We start from the raw sequence: 14,845 nt of genomic DNA on the forward strand, positions 1-14,845 counted from the left end.
CATTGGGGTCTGTTTTCCTTTTTCGGGGTTGGGGGATCTGTTCTCTTCAGATAACTTTCAAGATAGGGACTTTGCTATTGGAGGGGACAATTTGGGGTTACCAACAGATCACAAAGTTGTTCTTGCTCAACAATTTATATTTAAACCTTTTTTAAAGAAAAAGATGTTTTTATTTATTTTAGAAAGAGAGGGAGAGAGAAAATCATCGATGTGAGAGCGGGTGAAACATCAGTTGGCTGTCTCCTACACACCCCCTACCAGATATTGAGTCTGCAACCTGGGCACGTGCCCTGACCAGGAATTGAACTTGCAACCCACTGTGGCGAAGAAGTTACAGCTCTGTCCTTCCTGGAGTGTAGGTTACAGTGGAGGAGGCACGCAATGAGTAGATCAGTTAAAATATGTCCTGTCAGGGAGTGGTAAGTTTCTAAAGAAAAACAGATGGCAAGATAAGGGGATAGAGCACTTGATGGGGTTAGTGGAATATCCTTGAAGGGGAAGGCCATCATAGTAGGCCCTCTAAGGAGGTGACATTTGAATTGAGGAAGTGGGCTGTGTGACAGTCAGGTGGAGGGAACAGCAACTGCAAAAGCAAATTAGCATAGAGTGTTTGAGGAGTGAGGAAGTGGAGATGAAATCAGAGGAGTCATAGTTTCTGGCCACCCACACCACTGCGAGGAGCTGGATTTATTCCAGTGTAAGGACAGCCATTAGGGGATTTTGAACAAAGGAGTGACAGGAGCTCATGTGTGTTTGTAAAGATCATTCTAATTGCTGTGAAGATCATTCTGTTGGGGTGGGTATGAATCAGATTCATATTACCATCTGCCACCAGAGTTCAACTGTAATCATTATGCCAAAAAGTACAACTGGGGAATGGTAATTGTTGCGAGAGAAGGTTCAGAGGAAGGAGAGGTTACATCTGTTTGGGGCTCTCAGGGAAATCCAAGCTGGACTGTGCCTGGAACTGACCGAGTATCGGGGGAGTGAGTAGAGACAATGCTGAAAAGTGCAGTTGGACTTGGCAGCCTTAGTACCAGACTAAGGAGTGTCAACTTTCTCTCACAGGCACGGGGGAGGTCGTGAAGCTTCTAGGCAGGTGAAAGACATGCTGATAGAGTGTCCATGATCTGCAAAGTGAGAAGACTAGCACACTTACTGAATTGCATGAAGAGACCAGGCAGATGACAGAGTGGTCCAGGCGGACACTAATGAGAGTTGTTGCTCCATTGGCAACTATGACTATAAAGAAAGATAAAGGCTTGAGAAACGGGGTGGGCAGAATAGATTGTGCCAGGGGGGCACAGGTAAAGGAAAGGCTAAAACTAAATGACTAAGTTTTGAGTCTGAATGACAAGAACATTTCTTGCACACCTGGAATTGTTTGAATTACATGAATATGTAAAAATAGAAATAGGCTTACTATTTTTAAAAAATTAATTCAGTATTTGACAGTTTTGTGGTTCATCAGTTGTTTAGGGTGCTTTCTAAATATTACATGAATAAATATTTTAATGAGTTTGTAATCCCCCTTATAAAAATTACACATATTCTTTATATAAAATTTGGAAAATACAGAGAAGTGGCAAGCAGAAAATGCTTTTAAATCACCCTAAATTCTTTCTGCCAAATAACTAGTGTAACAGTTGTGACAGCTGCCAGTCTGTGTGTATACATAGTCGTTTGGGGTCTTGGAAGAGCTGAATTTATCTCATTCCTCAGTTTACCGCATGCTTCCATTTTTAGTTAGTGCAAAGCTCCTCTTTGGGTTTTACCTTAATTTTTAGTAAAGAAAGGAATGCTTCTCACTAGTCTGTTTGTGGAGACACATGTAAAGAGGACGTTGAAGCTCTTCCTAATGAAAGTCTATGAAATATCACATTTACACATGCTATTCACTCTCCCGTTAGAGCAGAGAGAAAGACATATCACGGAAAAGGATATTGCTCTGGTGTTAGAACAGAAATCTGATCTCTCAGTGCTAATTGTTCATACAAGAAGGAAAACTCATTACATGGCCAGTCCCCAAGGCCTTGGGGTCTAAGGATTCCCTATGTGAGACAAAGACACATTAATACACACATTTTTAATTTTATTGGAATTTGAATGTTATGACTGAGCTATGATGATTATGTGCTTTGTGAACTGGATGAAGATTTTAGCTGTGTAAGCCCACACACCAGATTCCCCATACCTGACCTTATGGCAATGTGTAGTATACACCATGCTATTTTTATATGCACTATACAAACCTCTGTAAACACACTGACTTCTTTTTATTTCTTTGCAGGAAGTTCAGAAAAAAGTGTCTCTTTTTAATCTGCAGATGGACATAAGTGGGTTAATTCCTGGTCTAGTGTCCACGTTCATACTTCTGTCCCACAGTGATCATCATGGACGAAAATTCCCTTTGATTTTGACTTCTGCTGGCGCTCTTGTGACCAGTGCCTGGCTCTGTTTGCTTTCCTATTTCACCTTTCCATTCCAGCTTTTGATTGCATCTACCTTCATTGGGGCACTTTTTGGCAACTCTACCACATTTTTGGGTGCCAGTTTCGCCTACATAGTTGATCAATGTAAAGAAGAAAAACAAAGAACAATTCGAATAGCTATCATTGACTTCATACTTGGACTTGTTACTGGATTAACAGGACTGTCTTCTGGCTATTTTATTAGAGAACTGGGTTTTGTGTGGTCCTTTTTCATTATTACTATGGCTCATACTGTTAACTTGATTTATATTTTATTTTTTCTTGGTGATTCACTGGAGGAGTCCTTATCTCAGAATGTTTCCATATCATGTAGTGAAAGCTTTAAAAACCTATTTTACCGAACTTACATGCTTTTTAAAAATGCTTACAGTGGACAGCGGTCTTTGCTCTGTTTGTTACTTTTCACAATGATCACTTATTTTTTTGTGATAATTGGCATTTCCCCCATTTTTATCCTCTATGAATTGAATTCACCACTCTGCTGGAATGAAGTTCTTATAGGTTATGGGTCAGCTTTGGGTAGTATCTCTTTTTTGAGTAGTTTCCTAGGAATATGGTTTTTTTCTTACTGTATGGAAGATATCTACATGGCCTTCATTGGAATTTTTACCACCATGGTGGGAATGGCTATGACTGCTTTTGCCAAAACAACATTGATGATGCTTTTAGGTGAGTTAAAAATGTAGCCTTAGAACTAACTGTGAATTTGGAGTTTATATCAAATGAATTTAGTCTATTGGGTGAGAAATAATATAAAATTCTCTGTTTAATGCATTCTACTTCAATTAATGGTAATTTGTTAAAAGCTAGTTTTCCAGAAGCGGAGCACCAATTTGCTTGAAAAGGTAATTCACATAATAACCAGAGTTTTCCAAATTTTCATATTTTCCAAAATAATTGTTCTGAGGAACATTCTTCTTATGAATTACTTCTTCAATATAGCTTTCACCAAATTTAGTATTTCTTAAAATGCTGCTAACAAGGCTACTTTACCTTTAAAAAATGTTAAGACAATTATATAAAGTATACAGATTTAGAAGAAAAATTCATACTTACTAAATACATTCAAGAAAAACAATTCTCTATGACAAGGGTTTTCATATTGATCTTTTGACAAATTGGTCATTTCATAAATTAGCTTTTGATGAACCAGTTTTGGCAAATTGGACTGCTTTCTAATAACCTATTCTTAAGTGGTTTTTGTAGGGCTTGAGTGAGATACTGCGTTCAAAAGGACTAAAGGACCTGCAAGTTGGGATCTGGAAAGATAGAGTCTGTGTACCTCTACAAAAGGCAGTGTCATCCTCTTGATACCTTGCAGGGAAGCAGGGTGACCAAACAGAATGGGGCTTAATTTCCATCTCTAGCACTAGGTGATCTTGGGCAGGTTAATTAAATACTTTGAACCCTCTTTTTTTCACCTGTAAAATGGGCATCGTACTACCTAATTCAAAGGATTGTAATGAATATTAGAAGAGATTACAGTAAAGCACTTAGCACAATGCCTGGTATTCAATAAATCCTAGTTCTCCCTTAGAGTTGACAAGGCCAACTATGTTAGTTCATCTAAGTGGAAAATGTTGAAAACTTTAAAGTGATCTGCAAATGTAACATATTACTATTTTATATTCCTAAAAATACTACTGACTATTAAGGGTCATAATTTATGGCTAGGTACAGTTTGTGTCCATGAAGTTTTTCAGTCACAATAATGAATAAGCAAGAAGATAAAGAACCAATTTATCAATAAAAGAAACAATATAATAAAAGAATGCTAACACTAAAAATGCCAACTCTGAAAAATCAAAAACAAAAAGCAACCAGAAAAAACTAACAGTCTCAACTTGCTACACAAGAGATTACTACAATAATTAGGGAAATAGCAGATCAATCTCCATTGGCATATTTGGACCTAAGACTTCCATGAACTCTTGTTCTTAGCACTGGAATTAAGAATTTGAGAGTAAACTCACCTTAAACTGACCTGTCTATAGTCTATCATCTTAATTCACTAAGTAGACTTCTATAATTCATTCAGTCTTTAGATGCAATGACGTAGGGTGCAAATAGAAATAAAATACTTAAAAAGTGTTTTACACAAAATTGACCATTTGTTTTCTGATTTCTAACTATTTCTCTCGTAGTCAGGCTGCTCTTCCTCTTCACTATTGTGCCGCTTTCTGTTCTACGGTCTATGATGTCAAAAGTGGTTCATTCTACTGAACAAGGTGAGTTTAATTTGGAATATAATGAATCAAAACCTATCTCAAATCTATGCACAATCAGTGTTTGCTTCAGAGTATTCTATAGCCTTTTTTCTGCATAGACTCCCTTTTTTTTCTAATCCTTACCTGAGGATATTTTTTCCCCCTTTGATTGTTTCTTAGAGAGAGTGGAAGGGAAGGGGAAAGACAGAGAGAAACATCCATGTGAGAGAGACACATCGATTGGTTGCCTCGGGCATGTGCCCCAACTAGAGCTGGGGATCAAGCCTGCAACTGAGGTATGTGCTTGTGACCAGAATTGAACCCAGGATCCTTCAGTCCAGAGGCCAATGCTCTATCCATTGAGCAACCAGCCAGGACTGCACAGACTCCTTTTGAATTAAGTGGTAAGTTCTGTGTGAGGGAGAGGCTTCTTTTCAGACAAGGGAGCCCCTGCCAAGGGCCTCATACTTTAGAAGGTCTGCTCTTGCCAGGCCCCACCCAAGAGGAGAAGAGACCTCAGGGCCAGGTGGACATGTCCTCTGAGCCCACATCATCTCTCTCCTCTAGAGTACACTCTGGGTACCTAGGTCCCCATAATCATAGCCAAACTGCTCGGGGCTCATATCCAGGGATGCCTACACAATCCTCTTCCTGAGGCCCTTTCTCCTGAGTAGGACTGTGACCTCAGTGTACTCACCTTAGACCAAAGGGTTAGCCAAGCAGTGACTCTTCATAGGAGACCTGGCCTGACATTGGAATTGCAGAGCAGGGTGTATGCAGCCATGTGTAAAAGGCCCTTGCTGAGCAGCGTGGAGCAAGAGATAGAACACATGGTGGGATGCCGCCTGCAGCTGGGGACGGAGGCCAAAGGCCAGCTCTCCCAGAGCTGTCAGGCCCCTACATGGAATCCTAAAAAGTCTGAGAATCCTGAATTTATGACTGACCTTCCAAATTATTGCAAAGGTATATTTCTTAGAGTAGGAAGGCAGAACATATCTTACTTAATAGTTTGTTAATCAGAATTATAACCTGTAAATATTTAAAATATAATATGTAGGCCTCTACTTGTATTCTTAGGCTGGGTCTGAATCAGAGTCCTAGCAAAAAACAGGACTCCACTCAGGTGGTTCATTAAAGAGATGTTAATGACATACAGTGGGGAGAAGTGTGCATGAGGAGGCATCTCACAGGGTGGCCCAAATACACAGGGAGCAGAGAAGGAACACCACATCCTTTTTCTCCTCCTTCATCCCCTTAACCAAGTGCAATAGGAAGTTGGGCCATCAAGGAAGTCCAAGTCATAGAATTTGTGGAATGAGCCTCACAGGTACAAGGAAGGCAAGAAGAGCAAACAGTTGAAGGGGAAGACAGGTAATAACCAGTACAAAAGGAAAACAGAAATTAAATTTCTAGTTAGAACTAGTTACTAGTAAAATGTCAGGTGTATGGAGTTGTCCCCCTTCCCCTTTGTATCATCTGGAAATCATTGAACTTTGGAACTTTTCTTTTGTTTCATGTCTTAGCCTGATGCACATGTTCATATTAATTGTTTATGAATAATTGATAATTACACTATTCTTTTTATGGCAGGTTAGTCAACACTGGGGAAGGCTGCATAATTCAATCAATTAAAAACAAATTTCTTGATTCTTTTTCACTCACAAGATATAGCTGTATAGTGTATTCATACAGCTGTTTATAGAATATGTGATGATAAGTGGAAAACTTAATAACATAAACATTTTTTAGTATGTAAAATTCTATTTGCTTCCTTGAATTATGCAGTGATTATGACACCAAAAGCACAACAATAAAAGAAAAAATAGATAAATTAGACTCTATTCAAATTAAAACCTTTTATCCACCATCAAGAAAGTGAAAAGACAACCCACAGAATGGGAGTATATATTTGCAAATCATATGTCTGACAAGGCACTTATATCCAGAATATATAAGAATTCATAAAACTCAACAGCAAAAAAGACAACCAATTGGAAAATGGGCAAAGTATTTGAATAAACATGTCTCCAAAGAAGATATGTAAGTGGCCAATAAACACATGAAAAAATGTTCAACATTATTAGGCATTAGGGAAATGCAAATCAAAACTCTAAGATAGCCCAAATAAAAAAGACGGTGTTGGTGAGGATGTGGAAAAATTGGAATCCTCATACACAGCTGGTGGGAGTGTAAAATTATACAACCATTTTGCAAAACAGCCTGGTAGCGCCTCAGAAAGTTACAGTTAACTTATGACTCAGCAATTCTATTACAAGGTATGTACACAAGAGAAATAAAAACACATGTCCACATAAAATTCTGAACACAAATGTTCACAGCAGTATTATTTATAACTAGAGGCCTGATGCATGAAATTTGTGCAAAGGGCTCGGCCCCCGCCACCATGGCTTCATCCAGAAGGTCATCAGGTCTAATTAGCATATTACACTTTAATTATTATAGATAGCTAAAAAGAAAAAACAATGCAAATGTCCGTGAACTGATGAATGAATAAGCAAAATGTGGTATATCAGTACAATGGAATATTATTTGGCCATAAAAAGAAATAAAGTACTGACACATGCTACAACAGGGATGAGCCTTGAAATCATTATGCTAAATGAAAGAAGCTAGTCACAAAAGGCCACATTTCATCATATAAATATAATTGCATTTATATGAAATGTTCAGAAAAGGCAAATCTGTAGAGATAGAACTTAGATTAGTGCTTTCCAGTGGCTTGGGAGAAAGGGAGTGATTGTTAATGGGTACAGTTTCTTTTTGGGATGAGGAAAATGTTCTAAAATTAGGTAGTAGTGATGGTTACTCAACTCCATGGACACACTAAAAGCCACTGAACTGTACCATTTAAAAGAGTGGGTTTATGGTACAAGCAGGGCAAGCAGAGCATTATATCTCACGCTGTTTGAGGGGGGAAAGAAAAGTCTACTTCTTGACTTAGAGCCAAAAGAGACTTAACAGGATGCATAGTTTATTTTTGTTTATATTTTATTTCATTTACTTATAAAGGCTTTTAAAAAGTCATTTCATATTGTTCAATGTAGTGACATTTGAAAATGGTTAGTTCACATTTTGCAATTTCCTGTTCTGAATTGTGATAACTTTTAGTTTTATCCTGTTGTCATTGGAACTACTCTGCATTGTTCTAGGCCACTCCATATAAGGGACTTGAGCATCCATGGATTTTGGTATCTACAGGGGTCCTGGTCCCAATGGTGTGTGGATACCAAGGGACAACTGTAGTTAAGTTTTCGACTGTAGGGGAAGGAGGGAGAGTGCCCTTAATCTCAGTGTTGTTCAAGGTCAACTGTATTGTGTTTTCAACATCTCTCACACCAAGTCCAAGGAGCACTCTTGACCTCAGTTTCTTCACCCACAAAATGGGTTACTGTCTTCTCAGGGATTTTGAGGGCATAGCTTTCACTCACCAAGTATGTCCTCATGTGTGTTCTTATCAATGACTAACAGTTTTCTCCATTTGTTTTTGTTTGTTGTGTAACACAGTCTTTTCTTTTTTCTCCCCCTGTACCCCACCCCCAAACAGGGACTCTGTTTGCTTGTATTGCGTTCTTTGAAACACTTGGTGGAGTCATTGCAGTTTCTACTTTTAATGGAATTTATTCAGCAACTGTTGCATGGTACACAGGCTTCACCTTTCTGCTGTCTGCTGGTCTATTACTAATTCCAGTGATCAGTCTATGGTATGTACTTATTTTTAATCATTTTATCAAAGGATAGCTGAATTAAATGAATTCCATAGCCTCACCAGTAAAAGTACATAGGTCTGTTGAAGTTTGGCCTCAAAATGTACATTTCTCACAAAATTTAGACATGAAAATATCTATCAATAATTTTGGAGACTTAGGAAAAAAGAGACAGTGACATATTGACCAGAACTAGGAGAAAGAAAGATTGGGTCAGATAGAGACTCTGAGAAGTTGGCCCTATCTCTTTAAATATGAACAATTGATTAAATTAGCATCTCAGGCTAGGTATAGATATATATTCAGACTATGATTTCCTAGAGTGTAATGTCCCCTGGTGGTCAAAGATTACTGTAAGATATATTTTAATCAGGATTCTTGGATGATGACGAGCAGATAGCAGGCACTGAATGTTAGGAATTCTCTTTCCAGAGAGTTGGCTTGTTTAATGACTCCCTTTTTAATTGTCAGTATCCAAATAAATACAAAGTACAAAATGCTTTTGATGAATAGTACATAGAATGAAAAGATAGAGGCATAAACATATGCCTTTGCCTTTCAATTAACAAAAAAGTATAAGCTAATTAGGTAAGTGATTGCTAACGTTCCCAAGCAGATATATTTGACACATTCTCTGGGGCCAAAGCCTTAAGCTCTGAGCTCATTCACCTGTCTCTGCTGGGCTTGGCCCATTCCACGTGGTGATAGCATGGCCGTGAGGCCTCAGGAGAAGAAGTTGGGGCCCAGCCTTCAGGCATCACTGCCTTCTCCTCTGCACTAGGGGAGGTGGCTGTGGGTACGGGAGGACAGCACCCATGTGCACAGGCTGTAGGCATTCTCCCGGGGCTGTGAACTCCTTAGAGGGCTGGCTCATGTCTCATTCATCGTAGGACCACAGTGTATAGTGTTTCAATTAAGTTCTGATCCCTCAGTCTGTGTAATACAGGGTGCAGTAGTATCTACAGTTCCTCTGTGATTTTGATGAAAAGTGATTTTTACTAGGCATCTTTTTAAAAAAGAAATTATTCGCCTATTGGCAAAATTAAAAGTACATGATGAAACAGTCAACCTTATACACTGCTGGTAGTAATGTTATTCGGCACTCTCATTGTCAGAAAACAATTCGTAAACATGTATCAAAAGCTTTCTTAAAAGTTCTTAATATCTGACCCAGTGATTCCTTTTAGAAACCTATCCCAAGGAAATGCTTAGTAATGCCAAGACTTATATATAAAGAAGTTCATTATGGCAGAATTTTTTTAAATAAGTAAAATGTACAATGGTTAAAGATGGTGCATCCATATCAGGAAAAATAGTATAAGAATTGCCTGCATGGAGAGTAGAATAGTGGGTACTTTTCATTTTAGTCTTCATATTCTCTTATGAACACATTACTTTTATAACAGGAAAAATCAGTGCAGCTGGATAAAAGGTAGTTATCCTCTCAATAATGCTTCTAATACTGTGGGTGGTCTTCTGAGATTTTTTTTAACCTTGTACTGTTCAATAATTTTAAAATGAAAATTACATACTATTGTAATTATTTCTAGATGGCTTCTTGTCCTACTTCACTTATAGCTACTGAACATGCACTTCAGTCATAGTTTTGGTCATAATTATTTTTTGTGGACCACACGGAGTAGACAATGGGCCACGTGCACATTTTAGGGATCTGGAAGAGAAAGAACTCATGTAGTTTTTTTTTGTGTTTTGTTAATCCCTCACCTGAAGATACTTTTCCATTTATTTTTAGAGAAACTGGAAGGGAGAGAGACAGAGAGATCGAAACATCGATGTGAGAGAGACACATTGATTGGTTGCCTTTGCAAGCCTGCAACCGAGGTATGTGCCCTTGGCCGAAATCGAACCTGGGACCCTTCAGCCTGCAGGCTGACCCTCTTCCCATTGAGCCAAACAAGCTAGGGCAGAACTCATGTAGTTTTTAAATTCTTTTCAGAATGCTATGGAAATGAGCCTGTAGGACTCAAAATACCAGTATGTTCTTTCTATGCATAATCTGCATAATTTCTCAGAAGCCGCGTAACCAGGGAAAAGGTGGAATACAGACTATTTATTTCTGTTGCCTTAGTCGCAATTTTTAAATGTCCTGTTTGCTTGTACAGTATTGTCAAGTGTAGCAGCTGGAACAAGAGAAGCAATGAACTTCTTATCCAGGAAGATGCCAGTGAAGACACATCAGACCCATGATTCATTGTGATTTCAAAGCAATGCTCATGCCATGCACTCTGACTCGGGAGGCGTACCACCCAGCTCAGTCAGTGCTTCAGGGACAGTCAGTGGTTATGTCTTGTTTCTGGCCCGAGCAAGGAGAGGAGCCACACTCCAGCGCCTGGAGGTCCGCGCACTTCGAGCACTTTATGAACATCGTGTGATGTGTTTCCGGTACAGAGAAAAAATCTCAAAACACTTGCCCTTTTGGGATTTACAAAAGAAACTGAAACTTAACGGTATCAGGAGGGATTAAGACACTTGATATGATCAAATACAATAACCTCCCTGGCATACTCCAGTCTCTCACACTGAAACCTCCGTTTCTTTATAAAACAGCTTTCTGACCTCTCTAGGATTTTGAAGGACAACTGGCAAAAATTATGATGAATCATTCAATGGAAAAATAATAATAGAAGTTTTAAATATTTATAATTTTACCTCTAATTAGGTAGTGCTTTGTTTTATAGAGCCCATCAAGGTACTATTGATAGTAAAAGCTTTTAACAGGTGCAAAATCCTTAAAATAGAAGCTCTTGAAAGAATACATTGTTTTCATTTTTCCTAATATGTTTCATCCGTGACAGGTATGATAATATTTCTATATGCAACAAAGGGTAATTAGAAAAATCAGATTATAAATAAAATTGCTTCTAAAGAAATGTAAAAACTGAATAGTCAATCGGTCAGTAAAGTGATATTATAGCACCAGTCTTCATTCCTTATTTCTGTCAAAGGGTATCCATTTCTTACTGGCCCACACCCATCCCAGGCCTGGACCCTGAAAGCACCACATGCTTTCATCCTTTACACGCTGTTCCATTTGCCCTCCCTCCCTGGTGACACTGAAACTTCTAAGTCTCAGCAAAATGTTGCTTCCTTTGTGAAGCCTTGACATTTTCCCTGTGTCCACCCTGGTCCGGCCCCACTGTCCCGCAGAGCCCACAGCTCTGTGTCTCCTTCCATCCTAGCATTTTCCAGGGCTTTGTAATGTTTGTTTCCCCTACCAGACAAGGAGCATCTTGAGGGGAGATACAGTCTGATACCTTATTATATCCTCAATAAATGTTTGTTGAACCAAATACAAAATTTTGTTTTTACTTGTAAAAATAATTTAAAGCCACATATTTAATGCATCAGGAGAGTAACCACTGATATGCTATACTTGTCAAGCCAGCTTGCAAGTAAATTGAAAAATATAGTAGCCTGTATGCTTTTTAAATTAGTTGAGAGTATTTTCACAGGTCCTTCAATATCTCCCATTTTCTAAGTTACCATATGTAATAACACAAATGCCTTGAAGCACAACTAGTTGATTAACTTCTTTGTAATCTCTTGAAAGCAGATAGTCTTCTGTTTGATAGCACTGCTTATGGCTTTTCCTATAGGAAAAATAGTGATTGCTTAACCAGCAAACAGCACTCATCATTTAAAATACGAGGTGTTCTTGCCCTGGCCGGTGTGGCTCAGTTGGTTGGAGCACCATCCCATGTGGGTTCCATTCCCACTCAGGGCACACACCTGGTTAAGGGAGCGTATGGGATATGTGTTCTCACATCAATGTTTCTTTCTCTCTCTCATTCTCTCTCCTTTCCTCCCTCTCATACAAATAAAGTGCTAGGAGTTCTTATTTCCAAGACCATTTTAGGTTTGGGAGCTCATGTAAGAACTGAGTGATGCTCAGATTTATTTATTGTTGTTTTCCTTCCTGTGCATTGCTCTTCCCAAATCAAAAGTACAAGTACTTTCCTACTTACAAAGTGTATTTCTATATCACCTAATTTTATCCTCTTAATAACCTATAGCATAGAGCAGCGGTTCTCAACCTGTGGGTCGCGACCCCATTGGCGGTCGAATGACCCTTTCACAGGGGTCGTCTAAGACCATCCTGCATATCAGATATTTACATTACGATTCATAACAGTAGCAACATTACAGTTATGAAGTAGCTACAAAAATAATTTTATGGTTGGGTCACAGCATGAGGAACTGTATTTAAAGGGCCAGAAGGTTGAGAACCACTGGCATAGAGCAATTCATTTCCTCATTTTACAGACAAATAGGGTAAGTCCCAGAGAGATGTGATTTGACAAGCAGTAGTACTGCACAGGATGGACTTGGCCCTTTTCTCCACTCCTGTGCTCACTAAATAATCCTCTGGTTACGCAATCACAGCTAGGGGGACACCTGACAGGTTATAAACCCAGCTTCAAGAATTGTGTCAGCTGGAGCATGAGGTGTCCCTCAAAGAACACGTTAGCACGATCTGTACCCAATTAAAGTACCTACAGTATTGCCCTTTTGAGGTTAGACAAGATGGTCTGTAATAAACTCCCTTCCAGCTCAGCATTCCATGATTTTGCACATTTCATCTGAACTGAAGAGAGCACAGATGACACTGTTTTGAAGGATTGACAGATGATTCTCAGTTGAGCAAAAACTATTTGAGATGTAGTAAAGTACATCAGGGGACTGGATTGAGGTGGCCCAGGGTAAAAATATAGCCTGAGTGAGTTTAGCCATCTCCAAAGTGACTATCCTATGAGATGATTAGTGAAAATGATGCTGAAGAGACTGCAGTGATGGCGAACCTATGACACGCGTGTCAGGTGACATGCGAACTCATTTTTTTGGTTGATTTTTCTTAAGTGGCATTTAAATATATAGAATAAATATCAAAAATATAAATCTTTGTTTTACTATGGTTGCAAATATCAAAAAATTTCTATATGTGACACGGCACCAGAGTTAAGTTAGGGTTTTTCAAAATGCTGACACGCCGAGCTCAAAAGGTTCGCCATCACTGGACTAGAGAAACACACCAGCTGATGGGGGTATACAGTCAAGACAGAACTGGGGAAAAGCTATCATCTAATCTCCCATAATGTAACCTGTGTATCTGATTATCAGCAGAAAGAATATTAATGGATGACTTGTTCTTATCAAGTCCATAAAAAGAGAAACAGAAAGGAAAAACATGCTCCTTTTTAAGCAGCACTGTGCAAGGGGGGGGTAGATATACCATAACTAATGGAAATGAATATTGTCATCACTAGAGAGGATATATTTCTATAAGTCTGGACTATTCAATAGGATCACTACAACCTGCATTACACTGCCTCAAAAAATCCCTTTTCTCCACTCCTGTGCTCATTAAATAATCCTCTAGTTATACAATCAATATCCCAAACTCTTGCTATTAAAGAACAGGGTGCCCTAGGTTCAGGCCTCTTTTAAAGAAATGCCTGCATATCAAAACCACCTGAGGAACTTAAAGCAGTCCCTGGTGATTCTAATTCAGTCAGTCTGGAGTGGGGTCTTGGAAACTAGTTTAAAAACTGCCCCAAGTGATGGATACACATCCAGATGTGGAAACTACTGCCCTAGATGAGTGCTTGTCAGCCTAATGCAAATGAGCAGAATTAGAGTGGAGTGGAAAGTAAAACAAACACAAATACCAAGCCATGATTCTCAGTCTTGGCTGCCAGGTGGAATCACCTGTGGAACCTTTAACACCTCCTGTGCCCAGGTCCCAGTCCAGGCCGACTAGGTAAGAATTTCTGGGAGGGGAAGGCAGACATCACTACATTTTCAGATGTTCTCTAGGTGATTCCAGAATGTGGCCACGGATGTGAATCACTACTTCAGATGAGGGACCAGAGAGTAAATGTTTTAGGCTTTGTGGGTCAGGTTCCAGGGGTGGGCAAACTTTTTGACTCGAGGGCCACAATGGGTTCTTAAACTGGACCAGAGGGCCGGAACAAAAGCATGGATGGAGTGTTTGTGTGAACTAATATAAATTCAAAGTAAACATGATTACATAAAAGGGTACGGTCTTTTTTTTTTTTTTTAGTTTTATTCATTACAAGTGGGCCGTAGTTTGCTCACGGCTGGGTTACACAGTCTGGCCTAATTACTTCCCCGTCTTCATGGCACAAGCAATCACAGACCATACAGAAAAGAACGTATTTGGCCTGTGCTCCAACAAAGCAGCAAGCTAAGCTTGACTCATGGGCAGGAGTTTGCCCCAAACCTGCTCTACATGGAAGACACACATATTCTGATTCCTGGAGAGGTGTGCCTCTCAGTGTAAATACTGGCATTTTAGATTATAGACTGCATAAAACATGTCAATATAAAACTCTTGGTACGGTACCTGGCTGAGTGGGGGCTTGAAAAATAGGTCTTATTT

General features: G+C 39.1%; 1 protein-coding gene across 1 annotated transcript in view; it reads left to right on the forward strand.

The window, feature by feature from the left end:
* SLC46A3 (solute carrier family 46 member 3) overlaps positions 1 to 11,737 on the forward strand; it is a 14,143-nt gene extending 2,406 nt beyond the window's left edge. The window contains exons 3-6 of the mRNA XM_006770371.2: positions 2,291 to 3,161; positions 4,637 to 4,720; positions 8,265 to 8,421; positions 10,548 to 11,737. Of these exons, the coding sequence (XP_006770434.1) occupies positions 2,291 to 3,161; positions 4,637 to 4,720; positions 8,265 to 8,421; positions 10,548 to 10,632 (1,197 nt within the window). The 3' untranslated portion in view covers positions 10,633 to 11,737. The remainder of the gene's footprint in view (positions 1 to 2,290; positions 3,162 to 4,636; positions 4,721 to 8,264; positions 8,422 to 10,547) is intronic.
* The last annotated feature ends 3,108 nt before the right edge of the window (positions 11,738 to 14,845 follow it).

Source organism: Myotis davidii, unplaced genomic scaffold (genome assembly GCF_000327345.1).
Source record: "Myotis davidii unplaced genomic scaffold, ASM32734v1 scaffold84, whole genome shotgun sequence".
In the NCBI taxonomy this organism is placed as follows: domain Eukaryota; kingdom Metazoa; phylum Chordata; class Mammalia; order Chiroptera; family Vespertilionidae; genus Myotis; species Myotis davidii.